Source organism: Pituophis catenifer, unplaced genomic scaffold, assembly GCF_029215685.1.
Source record: "Pituophis catenifer annectens isolate HBS135680 unplaced genomic scaffold, rPitCat1.0.hap2 SCAF_10, whole genome shotgun sequence".
NCBI classification, from domain to species: Eukaryota; Metazoa; Chordata; class Lepidosauria; order Squamata; family Colubridae; genus Pituophis; species Pituophis catenifer.
In genome coordinates this window covers 25,504,317-25,522,138 of record NW_027256890.1, presented here as the reverse complement: position 1 = coordinate 25,522,138, position 17,822 = coordinate 25,504,317, and the positions used below count along the sequence as shown (strand labels likewise).

Genomic DNA, 17,822 nt, shown 5'->3' with positions numbered 1-17,822 from the left:
ACGCACATACCTGGCTGGGGTGTCTATTTTGGCTATTGTTTACAAGGGTTTTTAAAACTTTGCTTTGGTTTCTAATACTCCTTCCCAACACGGTTTTGTCTCCTTCCGCCTCCCATTCCTAAATTCAGAAAGCTGTTAACTCTCTTCCACGTCGGCTTGGCCACACTCACCGTGTAATGCATGTGGAGCACGTCGCCTTTGCGGGATTTGATGGGACAGTTGTCCACTCGCTTTTTGACTCCAATCTGCAGCTTCCGTTTACCTTCCGTGCTCAGCCCAGGTGAGCAAAGCGCCCACAGGGCTAAGGCCAGCAGCGCCGTCCCCAGGTTCGTCTGCATCGCTGGAGCCCCTGCGGAGGAGACCCAGGCGGGTTAGCGGAGCGGCGCGCTCGGAAAATCACGACACGATTACGAGCGTGGCTGGTACGGCATGCAGCGAGAGGCGCCTCCGTAGGACGGGAAGAGCGTGAAACTGAGCCGTCTAGAAAAACCCGTCCTGGGAAACGGGGGAGTGTGGTTGTCCTTGGGGTTCTGAGTTTGGTAGCTTTCTCGCAGACGTTTCACGACCCAGCTGAGTAACATCGTCAGTACTGGAATAGAGTGGGTTTGGGTAGTGTGGAGGAGGAGGAGGAGAGGATGAAGGAGAAAATGGAAGAGGAGGATGAAGGAGGGATGTGGGGTCATGTTTAATTTAGTTTAGGTTTTAGTTTTAGTTTTAGTTTAATTTAGTTTAGTTTGTCATTGCACCTCGTACAACGAAATTCTTGTAGACATTTCAATGCCCAACTAGGGAATTTCATCAATGCTAGAGGGATGAGGTGCTTGCATGATGATGATGATGGAGGAGGAGGAGGAGGAGGAGGAGGAGGAGACGACTGGGAGGTCCTTGGTGTTCTCTGAGGTTGGTTGTTTTCTAAGTATCTCATGACCCAACTAGGGAATATCATCAATGCTAGAGGGATGAGGTGTTTGTATTATGATAGAGGAGGAGGAGGAGGAGGAGGAGGAGGAGGAGGAGGAGGAGGAGGAAACGACGATTGGGAGGTCCTTGGTGTTCTCTAAATTTGGTTGTTTTCTAAATATCTCATGACCCAACTAGGGAATAACATCAATGCTAGAGGGATGAGGTATTTGCATGATGGAGGAGGAGGAGGAGGAGGAGGGTTAGGATAATATCATCAGTGCTAGAAGGGGAGTAAGGTTTGCTCTCTGTTTATATACAGTGATCGCCTTATCAATGTTGAACTTTGAAGCAGTAAACAAGGAACTACCAGCTCAGACAGGGTAAACAACAGCGCGATCGAGGACATCCCCACTAACGCTAGCAGGCCAAGCCGTTATTATATAAACATATATAATATATAAACTGATAATGTTACCTAACTGAGTCATGAAACACCTGGGGAAAACACCTTTCGATCGACAAGCTCAGCCGCTTAGCCGCTGAGCCACCACGTCCCTTACGAGCTAGTCTTAGGCCAGCGTTTTTCAACCTTAAGATAGGTGGACTTCAACTCCCAGAATTCCCCAGCCAGGGGGAATTCTGGGAGTTGAAGTCCACCTATCTTAAAAGTTGCTAAGGTTGCAAAACGCTTAAGATAGGAGATTCATATTGGCGGCTGAAGCTTTTCTCCACCGTACCCATCAATGCCTCTTGTCGTTCATGCAGATTTTTAGCGCTCGAGGTGTGTTTGGAGTTGCATGCTCACCCCGACTTCAAACCTGGCATGCACCAGCAAGCAGCATCCCCCCCCCCCCACTTCTCCAGAGCCTCCGGACTTACCCGTGTGGCTAGTGGCGAGTCGGGCACTGCTCCCTCCCTGGCGCCACCGCCACCGTCCAGAGTCTTTCAAGGGTTTGCCACCCCAGAAGTTGGCACAGTTGTCTCTTGGCTCTGGCCACTCACCCCTTCCTGAAAGGATCTCCTCCCTACTTCTCTCTCTAACCCCCTTGGTTGCTTTCAGAAAAAAGGGGACTTCAATTCCCAGAATTCTTCAGCACAGATGGATGGACGGCTGGGGAATTCTGGGAATTGGAAGTCCCTTGAAACCTGTCAAGATTGAAGAAAAAAAAAAAAAAAAAAACGCTGCTCCGTTTCTCCCGAAAGGAGCCTAGTTTGTCCTCCCCACATGCCTCCCGGTCTGCAGTACAGGTAGTCCTCGACTTACAACGGTTCGTTTAGCGACCGACGTTACAACGGCACTGGGGGGGTGGGGGAGAAAAAAAAATGACTTCATGACCGTTTTTTTCACACTTTACGACCACGGCAGCATCCCCAGGGTTTACGGGATCGAAATTTCAGACACTTGACAACTGACTCATATTTATGACGGTTACAAATGTCCCGGGGGATGGTGGGAGTGGGGGTGGGGTCACGTGATCCCCTTTTTTGGCGACCTTCCGACAAAGCAAAGTCCCCGGGGAAGCGAGAGTCACTGAACGACCATGTTACTCACTTAACAACGGTTTAAACGAGAAACGGACCATGAAAAGCTCACTGAACGAACGTCTCACTTCGCGACGTAAAAAATCGGGGGCTCGGCTGAGGTCGTACGTCGAGGACTAACCTGTATCTCCCACCCACATCCCCACCCACCCACATCCCACCCCTGTTTCCCCCAGTCGGCTTCCCCACATGCTTCTTAGGAGACCCCGTACCCTCCCTCGCCTTCCCCCCCTTTCCTCGGACCCTCCTTCTGGAAGGTCCAAATGTTGGCTTCGTTCACCGCTTCCTCCTCGCTACAATTGGTCACCTTGGCCCAAACCCACATGATGCCGGTGCCCGAGGGGTTCCTCACTTTGTGGACCCAAACGTCCCCGGACCCCCCTCCTCCGGGCGGGGCCGGCTTCTCCCGGGGGATCCACACCTGGTTAAGCTCCGCTGCCCCGCTCTTCCGGGGGACGGCCCCTTCTTTCAGCCAAGGCAGCCCCCCCATCGTCCTCTCGGGGGCCCTGCCCGGTTTACGGGGGACCCAGACTTGCCCCGAACTCTCCGTGGGGTCCCGGGGCCACTCTTTTTGGAGCCAGCCCCCCGAGTCCCGTTTGGCCCCCGCGTGGCCCGGGAGACCCCCCGAGAGGCTGCGGCTGACCCCCAGGGCCAAGAGCCCCATGCTGTCCTCCAAGCGGTCCCGGGGGTCCCTGGACCCCAAATCCCAAGCTCTGTGGCTGTGCAAGCGGGGGGCCCCCCCCTTTTCTGGGCTGCACCCCTTCTTTGGGGGCCCCGCAGCCTTCGCAAAGGCCCCCCGGCCAAGAGGCCCTTTTGTCCTGCCCTGCTTTGCTCTGGCTGCCAGGGGCCACAGAGGCCGCCCCCCAAAGGGCTGGGCGGGCCCCCCACCTCCCAGGGGCCCCCCTGAGGTCCCCTGCCTTGGCCTGGAGGTCCTCCCCGGCCGTCCTAGAGCGGCCCTCCCCGCCCCCAGAGGCCCCGCCCCCAGGGGCCCAAGACACTTGGGTCCCCACGTCCCTCAGCTCCGACCTCTTGGGGTCCAAGCGCCTCCCGGGCTCTTCCCCTTGGGGGTCCCCCTCTTCTCCTCCCCCTCCGCCCTCCTTCGGCTGGCCCTTAAACCGCTGCCCGCCGCCCGGCTCCAGGCTCTTCGGCGCCCCGCGCCCGGGCCCCCCCCTTTCCTCAGGACCCCCCATGTCTCTCTCTCTCTCCCCACCCACCCCCACCACTCTCACCTCTCCTTGCCTCAACGGATACCACCCACCCCCTCCTGCGCATGCGCCTTCCTCCGCCCCGCCCCGCCCCTTCCCCCGGCGCTTCCGGAAGAAGCGGAAGAAGCCGACGCGGGAGCCGCCATGTTTACTTTTTTTCCCCCCCTCCTCCTTCTTCCCTCACCTGCGTCACGTGACCTCGCGGCCTTTCGGAAACAGCCGCATTTGAATTCAATTCAATTCAATTCAGTTGAGGGGTTGAGGTTTTTTTTTAAATCTGGGCGGAGCTTAGAATATGTGTGTGTCTGTATACACACACACACACACACATATACATATACATACATATACTTATACATATACATATACATATACACATATACATATACATACATATACACATACATATATATACATACATATACATATACATATACATATACATATACATATATACATACACATACATATATATACATACATACACATACACATACATATAAACATACATACACATATACATATATACACATACGTATACATACATATACATATACACATATACACATACATACATATACATATATACATATACATACATATACATATATATATATACATATACATATATATATATATACATTACATATATATATATATATATATATATATATATATACATATATACATACATATACACACACATATATACATATATATACTCACACACATATACACACATATATTAGGGATATATCCACAATTACACGGGAAGAAACCCGAAATATTAACTATACACACATACATACCCGTGAAAACTTACATAAACATATATATATATATATATATATATATATATATATATATATATATATATATATATATATATATATATAATTTAGTTCAAAAGCTTGGAGGGCTGGGCCCTTTCACGTGACGAGGCGTGACGTCACTTCCTTCCCCACGCTAGAGGCAACTTATATGATGCAAGTAACAAGAATCAGAATAAGTGTTGGGAGGGACTTTGGAGGTCTTCTAGTCCAACCCCACGCTCAAACTGGAGAACCTATACCATGTCCAATCTCTTCTTAAAAGCCTCCAGTGATGGAGCACCCACAACTTCTGGTGGCAAGTCGTTCCACTGGTTAATTGTCCCGTTAGGAAGTTTCTCCTCAATTCCAGGTTGCTTCTCTCCTTGATTAGTTTCCGTCCTTTGCTCCTTGTCCTGCCTTTGGGTGCTTTGGAGAACAACTTGACCCCCTCTTCTTCGTGGCAGCCCCTCAAATATTGGAGGACCTCTCTCCCCTGGTCCTTCTCTTCACTAGACTAGCCATGCCCAGTTCCTGCAACCCTTCTTCATATTATTTTAGCCTCCAGATTTTAGCAACTGGGGAAAAAATGAGGCTCTATCTCAAACGTCTGTTTGAACAGAAAACACATCCAGTAGCAGGGAGTTCCTCAGCTTAAATTGGGCAGAATATGAGTGAGGCAAACCTGGCCCTCTGGTAAATTTAACCCCAGCTTCAAAAGAGCTTTGTAGAAAGAGAGTTGACAGGGCCCTCCCCTCTGTTTCCCCTGTCCGAGAGACACTAGGGCCTTTCTAAATATTGACTTATCAAAGGTTAAAGCAGTTTTCCCCCCCCCTGAAAAAGCCACGGGGGGGATACACGGCTGTGTCCTTGGGCTTCCTGGTTTGGGAAGGAGTCCAATCTAGCTCGTAATTCCAGTAACTCCCTCCAGATCAGAAAATATCCCCAGCTCCTTGGGCTGAAAGATAGACTGCCTCTGAATAGGGAGGTGGAACGGACGAATCTGTCAGTATGGGTAGCCTTCGACTTAGTTCACTTAGTCAATGGGGAAGCCGGATTTACTTAACAACCGGGGTTACTAACTTATCACTTAACAAGTGATTGTTGGCAAGAAAGCTCGTCTGTCATCTGCACCTCTATCACTGTCCGGTTTGGCTCTGCAACCCAACAAGACAGACACAGACTTCGGAGGATCATTAGAACTGCAGAAAAAACAATGGCTACCAACCTGCCTTCCATGGAGGACCTGTATACTGCTCAAAAAGAGGGCTGGGAAAATATCGACAGACCCCTCACATCCTGGACATCAACTGTTTCAACTCCTACCCTCAAAACGACGCTATAGAGCACTGCACAACAGAACAACTAGGCACAAGGAGAGTTTTTTCCCCAAACGCCCTCACTCTGCTAAACAGATAATTCCCTCAACACTGTCAAACTATTCACTAAGTCTGCATTACTATTAATCTTCTCTTCCTTCCTAGTATCTGATCTCTTCCAACTTGTATGACTGTAACCTTGATGCTTGTATCTTTCAATTTATATTGTTTTTATTTGTTTCCTGGTACGATTTGATAGCTTATTAGTAACCTTGACTATCACTAATGCACCAAGACGAATTCCTTGTGTGTCCAATCACACTTGGCCAATAAAGAATTCTATTCTATTCTATTCTATTCTATTCTATTCTATTCTATTCTATTCTATTCTATTCTATTCAGTGTTGTATCTTTATTCTCAATCAATGTATTTTATTCTCCTTATGTACACTGAGAGCATATACACCAAAGACGAATTCCTTGTGCGTCCAATCACGCTTGGCCAATAAATAATTCTATTCTATTCTATTCTATTCTATTCTATTCTATTCTATTCTATTCTATTCTATTAAGTGTTGTATCTTTTTATTCTCAATGTATTTTATTCTCCTTATGTACACTGAGAGCATATACACCAAAGACGAATTCCTTGTGCGTCCAATCACGCTTGGCCAATAAAGAATTCTATTCTATTCTATTCTATTCTATTCTATTCTATTCTATTCTATTCTATTCTATTCTATTCTATTCAAGTGTTGTATCTTTTTATTCTCAATGTATTTTATTCTCCTTATGTACACTGAGAGCATATACACCAAAGACGAATTCCTTGTGTGTCCAATCACACTTGGCCAATAAAGAATTCTATTCTATTCTATTCTAATCAGTTTTTTTGGGGGGGGGGGTGTTTTGTATGTCACCCAAGCCCCAAAGAATCTGTTGTCCGCACAGGCGTGTCGTTAGGCAGAATCGCACTTTCAGACAAACACACAGAGAGGGAAAAACGGGTCGTCGTGTAAGCATCGTACGACGAAAAGCCACAAATAATGACAGACACTGAATGGATGTAAGACGGCAAGCCATGATTCGTCCAAGAAGCCACAAAGGGATGGGTTACTTTATACATGGGAGGTCTTCTGCTTTCATTTAGGAACCATTCAAAGTTACAACAGCACTGAAAAAAAGTTGGTTTATGGTCACCGGTCCTCGCATTATGACCATCGCAATATCCCCACGGTCACATGATTAAAATTCAAGTGCTTGTTTGACGACCGGTGTGTACTTACAATGACGGTAGCATCCCGGAGTACACCTGCTCGCCATTTGAGACCTTCCCAACAAGCAAAGTCAATGGCTGAGGGGTGGGTGGGAGGAGCTGGATTCATTTAACGACCATGTGATCCACTTAACGACCGCAGTAACTCGCTTAACCACGGTGGCGAAAAGGCCATCAAGTAAAGTGCGCCTCCCTTAACAACGGAAATTCTGATGCCAATTGTGCCAACACCTCCCAAAGTTAAACCTGGACCCAATTTTCTGCCCCCACCCAGCCAAACTAGTGAGCATGTAAAGATTCACTCCTAGCCGATCGACAGTCAATGCTCCGTTGGGCTCGCTTCTCGCCTAGGTTTAGTCTGCAATGTGGGTTTTACTCTTCTCCGCGTGATTCGTCCTCGGTGCTTTGCACATCTGGAAGGAGTAAAAAAGAAACAAAGCATGTTTTGATCGACTGGCTGGCTCCTATTTTGCTTCAAGGGGTTTTTGCAGGAAGAAAGAGGAGCTTCAGGGGTGCTCTCTCTCCTTCCCCAAAGAGGCACATTCAAACCCAACAAGCACCTGAATAACAAACCATGTTTGCAATGAAAACATGTATTTGCAATCGTCCGGTCTGGCCAAATTTTTCTGCTTAAAGGTCTATAGATATAGTTTTCTCTGAAAAAGGAAGTTTTTTTTTTCTCTCTTGAGTCTCGAATCATGAAAATAAAAGCTTCCTTTTTATAGCCCCAAAGAGGTTCTGGGGTGAATTAGAACTGCAGAAAAAACCACAGCTACCAACCTACCTTCTATTGAGGACTTGTATACTGCAGGAGTCAAAAAGAGGGCTGGGAAAATATCTACAGACCCCTCGCATCCTGGACATCAACTGTTTCAACTCCTACCCTCAAAACGACGCTATAGAGCACTGCACAACAGAACAACTAGACACAAGGACAGTTTTTTCCCGAACGCCATCACTCTGCTCAACAAATAATTCCCTCAACACTATCAAACTATTCACGAAGTCTGCATTACTATTAATCTTCTCATCGTTCCTAACACCCATCTCCTCCCACTTATGACTGTAACCTTGTTGCTGGTATCCTTAAGATTTATATTGACTGTTTCCCTATGACTATCATTAGGTGTTGTACCTTATGATTCTGGACGAATTTCTTTTATGTATACTGAGAGCGTATGCACCAAAGACAAATTCCTTGGGTGTCCAATCACACTTGGCCAATAAAGAATTCTATTCTATTGTGCAGCATCCTTAACCCGGTTATGAATTTGTTATTTTTTTAAAAAAATTGTTTCTTTTTCTCTATTTGCCGGACTTGCACCTTGTGTAAACTAAGTGCCATACTACGTATCCCAGAATCCTTTAGGACACTAATGTTTCTACAAAGGAAGTCCTTATTCATTAATGATTATTAGCCGCTTAGTGCCGTGAGGGCGAACTTATAGCACGCGTGCCACGCGTGGCATGTGGAGCCATATCGGTGGGCATGCGAACTCAGCTCTGGAGCGCATGCGCGCACTGGCCAGCCGATTTTTGGGTCGTTTGGGACCACCGGAAGTCGGGAAACAGGCTGTTTCCGGCCTCCAGAGGGCCTTGGGGTGGGGGGGAAGCTGTTTACGCCCTCCCCAGGCTCCTAGAAAGGGCCTGGAGCCTGGGGAGAGCGAAAAATGGGCCTTCTGGTCCCACCGGAAGTCGACAAGTGGGCTGTTTCCAGCCTCCGGAGGGCCTCTGGAGGGGTGGGGAAAGCTTCTGGAGCCTGGGGAGGGCGAAAAAACGGGCCTACTGGGCCCACTGTGCCATCGTGTGCCAAAATCAGGGAGAGAAAGCAACTGCAGAGAGAGGGCAAGAGATATAAAAGAGAAGATGATTTCACCTGCATGTCCTCTCGCTGAATTTCATCCCACGCCTCTCACAATGTCCAGATCGGTGGCGACACACACATTTGCACGTCTGTGGATCTGGGTGCTTTTTCCTGTCGCGACACGGTGCACAGGACTGACTAGATTAGAAGGAGAAGGAAACTACAGATGAAGCCCCTCAAATGTATTCAGGTACCAATGGGATCACAATTTGTTGTCATTGTTAACCCAAGAAGGACTGTATGTTTTTGCAAAGAAATTGGCCAAACCTAACTGTTCTGGAACTACCTCCAAGGTCTACCCACCAGGACTCATTCTGTATGTTGTGGAAATCAGGTTTATGGGGTCTGTTGGAAGGGAAGGGAAAGGGAAAAGGAGGGAGAGGGGATGGAGGGGAGGGAGGGAGGGAGGGGGAAAAGAGGGGAAGGAAGGGGGGAAGGAAGGGGGAAAGGAAGGAAGGAAGGAAGGAAGGAAGGAAGGAAGGAAGGAAGGAAGGAAGGGCTAGAAAAGAGAAGGAAGGAAGGAAGAAGAAAGAAGAAAAACTGGAGGGAGGGGGAAAGGGAAGGAAAAGAGAAGGAAAGGAAGGAAAATTGAAGAGAAAGGAAGGCAGAAAAGAGAAGGAAGGAAGGAAGGAAGGAAGGAAGGAAGGAAGGAAGGAAGGAAGGAAGGAAGGAAAATTGGAGGGAGGGAGAAAGGAAGGGAAAAGAGAGAAGGAAAGGAAGGAAGGGAGGGAGGGAGGAAGGAAGGGAGATTGGAGGGAGGGAGAAAGGGAAGGAAAAAAGAAGGAAAGGAAGGAAAATTTAAGAGAAAGGAAGGCAGAAAAGAGAAGGAAAGAAGGAAGGAAGGAAGGATGGAAGGAAGGAAGGAAAATTGGAGAGAGAATTGGGAAAGAGGAAGGAAGGAAGGAAGGAAGGAAGGAAGGAAGGAAGGAAGGAAGGAAGGAAGGAAGGAAGGAAGGAAAATTGGAGAGAGAATTGGAAAGGAAGGATGGAAGGAAGGAAGGAAAATTGGAGAGAGAATTGGGAAAGAGAGGAAGGAAGGAAGGAAGGAAGGAAGGAAGGAAGGAAGGAAGGAAGGAAGGAAGGAAAATTAGAGAGAGAATTGGGAAGGAAGGAAGGAAGGAAGGAAGGAAGGAAGGAAGGAAGGAAGGAAGGAAGGAAGGAAAATTGGAGAGAGAATTGGGAAAGAGAGGAAGGAAGGAAGGAAGGAAGGAAGGAAGGAAGGAATCTTTTACCTAATTGAATTAGATCTGAAAAGCATCGTTCTCGATCTGAAAAATACAAGACAACAACAACAAGATTTAGCGACCTGACTGCTGAAGGGAATATATATTCCTAGATTTAGGCGACCCATGCACAAACATTTATCATCGCTATCGATTTAAAACCCCATTTCCTCTCTTAAGAAAATCTCAGCCTCCCTCCTTCCGAAAGAAGTTAAACCTTCAGCCTCCTCCTCTTCCTCCTCCACCCAGATTTGCAATGGACCATTTCAAAATAAACTACAACATCCCCAAAAATTTTCGGCTGGGCAGAATTATGACAGCTACCAAGGATATGTGTAATAGGAAGGAGAGACGTGACTAATCTTCCAGTATATGAGCAGAATAATAAATAAACTCCAGGAGCGCCTGAATTTTTAACAACCCTCCTGGACCAACGGGCTAAGTTGTGCTGAATTTCTAAGCACACATCCTGAACTTAATCCTTTCCTTTTAAATGCCCGAAGCAATCGCTTCTTTTATAATGTAAATCCCAAACATTGTTGAGGATTTGAAAGGAGGCCTTTTGACATTTTTCATGGATTCCCCCTGGCTTACTTACATCAGAAGCCCATTCCTTGCTGTCCCCGGCAGACAAAACACTTTTAAAACGTTTTCTTTTATGAAGGCCACCATATAACAGGAAGAGCGTTCAAGCAGGCTTCTGCCCATTAATTCTGTAAGGATTCAGAATAATCCCCTTTTGCTGTTTTTAAAAGGGAGGCGATGGCTCGGCGGCTAAGACGCTGAGCTTGTCGATCGAAAGGGTCGGCAGCTCAGCGGTTCGAATCCCAGCACCGCGGAACGGGGTGAGCTCCCGTGACTTGTCCCAGCTTCTGCCAACCTAGCAGTTCGAAAGCAGGTAAAAAGAAATGCAAGTAGAAAAATAGGGACCCCCTTTGGTGGGAAGGGAACAGCGTTCCGTGCGCCTTTGGCGTTGAGTCATGCTGGCCACATGACCACGGAGACGTCTTCGGACAGCACTGGCTCTTCGGCTTTGAAACGGAGATGAGCACCGCCCCCTAGAGCCCTCAAAACGACGCTATAGGGCACTGCACACCAGAATAACTAGACACAAGGACAGTTTTTTCCGAATGCCATCACTCTGCTAAACAAATAATTCCCTCAACACTGTCAGACTATTCACACAGTCTGCATTACTATTACTATTAATCTTCCCATCGTTCCTATCCTCCCACTTATAACTGTATGACTGTAACTTGTTGCTGGTATCCTTACGATTTATATTGATATTGTTTCCTAGTATGACTTAATTGCTTATTTGTACCCTATCATTAAATGTTGTACCTTATGATTCTTGACAAATGTGTCTTGTCTTTTTATGTACACTGAGAGCGTATGCACCAAAGACAAATTCCTCGTGTGTCCAATCACACTTGGCCAACAAAGAATTCTATTCTATTCTATTCTATTCTATTCTATTCTATTCTATTCTATTCTATTATTCTATTCTATTCTATTCTTACTCTGCTTTACTCTACTCTACTCTACTCTTATTCTATTCTATTCTATTCTATTCTATTCTATTCTATTCTATTCTATTCTATTCTATTCTATTCTATTCTTACTCTACTCTACTTCTATTCTATTCTATTCTATTCTATTCTTCTATTCTATTCTATTCTATTCTATTCTATTCTATTCTATTCTATTCTATTCTATTGTATTCTATTCTATTCTATTCTATTCTTACCCTACTCTACTCTACTCTACTCTACTCTACTCTACTCTACTCTACTCCACTCCTATTCTATTCTGTTCTATTCTATTCTATTCTATTCTATTCTATTCACAAATGTTTCCCTTAACAACATAAATGTTGGGCTCAATTGCAGTTATAAGTCGAGGGCTACCTGTATTCTAAAGCCTTACCTGCAGGTGCATTCCAGGTGCTCTTCAAAGGTCAGCTGGGTTATATATCTGTTTGGAAAAAGACTAGCCATTACCTAGAAAACAGGAAGAGGAAGATCTTCACTCTATGCATCCAGGACTCAGTGCTAAATCCAAATATTGTTTGTTATCTCCAGTTGGAAATTGAAGTAGAATTTCAATTTCAATTCAGCGTATATTTCTGGCTGTTTTTTAACATCCCTAGGCATACAATGAACGGTTGCAGGAACTGGGCCTGGCTAGTCTAATGAAGAGAAGGACCAGGGGAGACAGGAGAGCAGTCTTCCAATATTTGAGGGGCTGCCCCAGAGAGGAGGAAGGGGGTCCAGCTATTCTCCAAAGCACCCAAAGGCCACACAAGGAACAATGGATGGAAACTGACCAAGGAGAGATTCAACCTGGAAATAAGGAGGAATTTTCTGACAATGAGAACAATCAACCCATGGAAGAGAAGATGCCTTCAGAAGTTGTGGGAGTTTCATCCCTGGAAGCTTTCAAGAAGAGACTGGACTGCCATCTGTCAGGAATGGTGTAGGGTCTCCTGCTTGGCAAGGGGCTGGACTAGATGACCCACAAGGTCCCTTCCAACTCTGTTCATCTGTAAACTCAGTCAATTTGTGTAACCTTTATGTAAATGGTATGTGTTAATGACCTTGAAATAATTATGCTAAGGGAACGGTCCGATTTAGAGACAGCTGAGCCCTCGGCTATATCCAAGTAATCCTTGACTTACAACAGTTTGTTTAGTGACCCTTCGAAGTGACGTGAAAAAAATGTGACTTCCTTGCGACGTTTGTCACACTTAACGACCATTGCAACAGCAGCCCCATGGGCATTGGGGTCCAAATTCAGACGCTTGGAAACCGATTCAAAAGTCACTTTACAACCGTCTCGCTTAGCAGCAGGAACTCCGTTGTGGGCCGTAAAGCAAGGACTACCCGTAGGCAAAATCAAGAATTCTCCTCTCACCAAGAGTGAGAGTAGAAGTCGTGAAAATCAGCAGCCAAGCTTGGAAGAAAATCAGAAGCCCAAACCCTTGGAGAAGTCGGGGGAAAATAAACGGTGCGTTGCAATTTTCTCACGCTAAGCCCGAGTGAGCAGGAATTCGAATCCGGAGCTGACTTTCTTCTTCCGACCTTCCTGGGTGCCCCCCCCCCACATCTGCCCTCCCCTTCCCCACCCCCCCATACCTCCAAGATGACTTCCCGGGAACGGTTGGGCACGCAATCCAAGGAGTCGTCCGAACAGCAGCCGGTACAGCGCCTGAGGGCCACGCAGGATGGGATCATGATGTGATTGTCCAGAGACGGATGTTCTGCCGTGACGGACACCATCATCTCCTTGGGCTGACAGACGCTGCGGTTGTAGACCTCCAAAAAATGGATCACTGCCAGGTGAGAGACACATCCGGGCTTTTAGCTGTCATCAGAGAAGGGCTGGCCCTACGGTTAGGTTCCAATCCTTCCTTCCTTCCTTCCTTCCTTCCTTCCTTCCTTCCTTCCTTCCTTCCTTCCTTCCTTCCTTCCTTTCCTCCCTCCCTCCTTCTTCCATTCCGTCTATCTGTCTATCTATCTATTATTTTTCTCTTCTCTTCTCTTCTCTTCTCTTCTCTTCTCTTCTCTTCTCTTCTCTTCTCTTCTCTCTCTCTCATCTATCTATCTACCGGTACCTATCTACCTATCTATTCTCTCTCTTATCTGTCTCCATCTATCATCTATCTCTTTCTATTTCTCTGTCTGTCTGTCTCTCTAACTATATCTATTATCTATATATCTATATATCTATCTATCCATCTATCTATCTATCTATCTATCTATGACCTGCCTACCTACCTACCTATTCTCTCTCTTATCCGTCTCTATCTATCATCTATCTTTTTCTGTCTGTCTATCTACCTATCAAACTACCTACCTACCTACCTATCTATCATCTCTCTCTCTACCTACCTATTATCTCTCTTATCTGCCTCTATCTATCATCTATTATCTATCTCTATTTGTGTCTCTGTCTGTCTGTCTATATCTATTATCTCTACCTACCTACCTACCTATTATCTCTCTATCTTTGTCTCTACCTACCTACCTCTCTCTTCTACCTATCTATCTATCTATCTACCTATCTATCTATCTATCTATCTATCCATCCATCCATCCATCCATCCATCCATCCATCCATCCATCCATCCATCCATCCCACCCACCCACCCACCTATCTATCTATCTATCGATCTATCGATCTATCGATCGATCTATCGATCGATCGATCGATCTATCTATCATCTATCCATCCATCCCACCCACCCATCTATCATCTATCTATCTATCTATCTATCTATCTATCTATCTATCTATCTATCATCTGCCTATCAATCATCTATTTTCTATCACCTGTCAACTATCAATCATCTCTTTATCAATCATTTATTTGTCAGTCTAAGTGTATTTATCTATCTCTATCTATCTATCTATCTATCTATCTATCTATCTATCTATCTATCTAATCTATCTAAGCAATCTACATTATCTATTCTATCGTTTATCTGTCATCCATCCATCCATCCATCCATCCATCCATCCATCCATCCATCTATCTTCCATCATGCCAATCTCTATGGTTGCCCAATTCACCCATAGGTGATTCAGGACAGTTTACAACATGAACAGTCCACACCACAGAACCCCATAAAACCCCACCCCATTTATTTCACCCACCCTACATTAGAGCAGGCATAAACACGGATGCACCCACCCCCCTCCCACTCCCTACCCAAAACATTCCCAGTTTTCAGCGTCTTTTAAGAGAGGGTTTGCTGCTACAATTTCTGCCTGTGGGGTTGAAGACGTTGGGCGTGTGAGCTAAACAAACCCATTGAAAACACTGGAGGGAGGCAAGTTTAATGGGTGGGAGGGGGGGCACCTCTTCTTCACACACCCCCAATCCCATCCTTACCTTCTGTAGTGGGCAGCATCTTCTCAAATTCAACCCCCTTCCTCTCAGAGGGGGGCATTGTCTGCCAATAGAAGAATGTGGGGGGGAAAAAACATCAGGATTTATTTCAATTGACCCAAACTGAGAATTGTAAGCGTGTTTTGGGTGGGCATCATTCAGCCAACAAAGGCTTCCTGGGAGGTGGATTTAGGGCAGGGGTCAGCAACCTGCAACTCTGGAGCTGCATGTGGCTCTTTCACCCCTCTGCTGTCACTCCCTGTCACTCAAAATATGCATCACAACCGCCAATGTACGACACCCGCCGGCACGCAATTTATTGAGCTTTTCAATCCCCGGTAGGCCAACCATCAATAAATCCAAGAAAATAAAAGTTTCAGAAGAAAACAGAATGTTTAATTCGACCAATATGCTAGTTTTGTGGCCACTCAGGAAAGTGGGAATGGGAAGGTTTTTGTGGCTCCCGCTGTTTTCTTTTCTGTGGGAAACGGGTCCAAATGGCTCTTTTGAGTGTTTAAGGTTGCAGACTTTGGGGGTCCCTTGGCCCCTGCCTCATTCTGTCTTTTGATGCTTTCAAAGCACACCCCAAAGGGCCCCCTATTCTGATTGAAAACCAACAAGACCAATGCAAAGGAATCGCGCCTCCCTCCTCATCCTCGCCCGCGCTTTCTCCAGGACGTCCTGAGGGGTGAAGGATGCCAGGAGCCACCGATTCAAGAGCGGAGAGATATTTGGCATCGGAAGAAGCTGCTCGGGGCATCCTCACCGGCATCTCTGCCAAAGGGGAGGAATTACGGCCATTGCACCCTGACCGACCCCCAAGGAAGCTGATCCAGCTGTGGGCAGCTGTGCCAGGGCTTGGCACCTTTGCCCAAACCTCTCTCGATCCCGGCACGCAATTTATGGAAAAAGTTAAGACGGGGAATACTACGCGGCTGCCCTCAAGACTGGGTCGAAACCCATCTCCCACGAGGTAGCTCTTCTTGCTGCCCCCTGCCCGGCTCCCCGATGCCCAATCTCATCCCCGGCACCGACCCCGGCATTTCGCACCGCCACCTACCGTCGGCGAGCAGGTTGGCAGCTGCCAAGCTGCCATCGTGAGAAGACAGAGGAACCCACGCAGCGTTTTCATGGCCAAGGGGACAAGGCAGGGAAGGGTAGCGGGGGCTTCGAAAAGTTTTTGCCCCCTCCCCTTCGCCCTGCGAGGGAGCAAGCTGGCTTCAGTCCAAGGCCAGGCTCGCTGCCAGGCAGCCTGAAAGAGAGGCAGCTTGCAATTCTCCTGCAATTCAAAATAATGCAGATTTTTGTTTTGTTGAAATGCCCAGGAAGCTGATATTTCAAGGGCACAGGAGACGAAGGAGCTGCCGTTGATTCTGGTTTTCCTCTTCCTCTTTCAAAGCCATGCCCTCCCCAGGTGAGGCAGCCACAGGTGCCAGGCGAAAGGCAGAGGCCCGCAGGTGCGCCAGGCTGCTGCTGACCTCCGGGCCGTCCAGACAGGGCAGCTGGGATGCTGGCCACCAGCCGCCCAGAAAGGAGGAGATTGGGAGCTGCTGGCCGAGCGGGCAGGCAGGGTGGCCGAGAGAGGGCGGTTCATGTGACTGCAGAGTGCCAGGCCTGGGGAGGGGAGGTGGGGAGGGAGGGAGAGGAGACGGGCAGCCGGCCAGAAATTCGGAGGGGAGGACTTTTGGTCCCCAAGGGAAGAAGGACGAAGGGTGGTGGATTGGCTGTTTTTATTTAGTCAGCGCTAGCCTTCAATTGTTATTTTGAGCAAATAACTCCAGGCAGGGAAGGTATCCAGCGTGCCTTCCTCTTCCGCGCGACAACCCTGCGAAGTGGGATGGTTGGAGAGAGAGAAAGGGATCGGCGCAGTCAGCCTGCCGGCTTCGGTGCCTGAGGGGGAAACTAGAACTCCGCGTCACCTGGCGAGTGGTCCAAAGTCACCCAGATGGCTCTCAGGCCTAAGATGGGACTAGAATTCACTGATTCCTGGTGATCGGCCCAAAGTCACCCAGCTGCCTCTCAGGCCTAAGATGGGACTAGAATTCATTGACTCCTGGTGATCGGCCCAAAGTCACCCAGCTGCCTCTCAGGCCTAAGATGGGATTAGAATTCATTGACTCCTGGTGATCGGCCCAAAGTCACCCAGCTGCCTCTCAGGCCTAAGATGGGACTAGAATTCACTGACTCCTGGTGATCGGCCCAAAGTCACCCAGCTGCCTCTCAGGCCTAAAATGGGACTAGAATTCACTGACTCCTGGTGATCGGCCCAAAGTCACCCAGCTGCCTCTCAGGCCTAAGATGGGACTAGAATTCACTGACTCCTGATGATCGGCCCAAAGTCACCCAGCTGCCTCTCAGGCCTAAGATGGGACTAGAATTCACTGACTCCTGGTGATCGGCCCAAAGTCACCCAGCTGCCTCTCAGGCCTAAGATGGGACTAGAATTCACTGACTCCTGGTGATCGGCCCAAAGACACCCAGCTGCCTCTCAGGCCTAAGATGGGACTAGAATTCACTGACTCCTGGTGATCGGCCCAAAGTCACCCAGCTGCCTCTCAGGCCTAAGATGGGACTAGAATTCACTGACTCCTGGTGATCGGCCCAAAGACACCCAGCTGCCTCTCAGGCCTAAGGCGGGACTAGAATTCACTGACTCCTGGTGATCGGCCCAAAGTCACCCAGCTGCCTCTCAGGCCTAAGATGGGACTAGAATTCACTGACTCCTGGTGATCGGCCCAAAGTCACCCAGCTGCCTCTCAGGCCTAAGATGGGACTAGAATTCACTGAC

At 47.6% G+C, this 17,822-nt stretch overlaps 2 protein-coding genes across 6 annotated transcripts in view; both read right to left on the bottom strand.

Moving 5' to 3' along the window:
- Positions 1–3,717, bottom strand: part of FKBP2 (FKBP prolyl isomerase 2) — a 35,781-nt gene extending 32,064 nt beyond the window's left edge. For 4 of the 5 annotated variants that reach the window (XR_011600831.1, XM_070951210.1, XM_070951211.1 and 1 more), the window contains exons 1-2: positions 3,675–3,717; positions 171–349 (exon numbers count right to left, since the gene is read on the bottom strand). Coding sequence is in view for 4 of the 5 variants with exons in the window: in XM_070951210.1 (XP_070807311.1) it covers positions 171–349; positions 3,675–3,717 (222 nt within the window). In the remaining variant the exon portion in view is untranslated. Of the gene's footprint in view, positions 1–170; positions 350–1,782; positions 1,866–3,674 lie in introns of those variants that run through there. The other variant, XM_070951212.1, reaches the window with a different exon arrangement.
- Positions 3,718–6,845: 3,128 nt separating this feature from the next.
- On the bottom strand, positions 6,846–16,549 carry VEGFB (vascular endothelial growth factor B). Its single transcript, XM_070950645.1, has 7 exons — positions 16,095–16,549; positions 15,038–15,098; positions 13,279–13,475; positions 12,071–12,144; positions 10,151–10,186; positions 8,931–9,056; positions 6,846–7,467 (listed from the first exon to the last, which is right to left on the bottom strand). The coding sequence occupies exons 1-7, from the start codon at positions 16,164–16,166 to the stop codon at positions 7,374–7,376; spliced, it is 660 nt and encodes a 219-aa protein (XP_070806746.1). The 5' UTR covers positions 16,167–16,549; the 3' UTR covers positions 6,846–7,373.
- Between the last annotated feature and the right edge of the window lie 1,273 nt (positions 16,550–17,822).

Excerpts from the sequence above, each read along its gene's own strand:
- VEGFB (XM_070950645.1), bottom strand. The coding sequence starts at position 16,166 with ATGAAAACGCTGCGTGGGTTCCTCTGTCTTCTCACGATGGCAGCTTGG. Across the intron at positions 10,187-12,070 it reads CACCTGGAATGCACCTGCAG|ATCGAGAACGATGCTTTTCA; the intron begins GTAAGGCTTTAG and ends TGTATTTTTCAG. Across the intron at positions 9,057-10,150 it reads TTCAGATCTAATTCAATTAG|TCAGTCCTGTGCACCGTGTC; the intron begins GTAAAAGATTCC and ends CTTCTAATCTAG.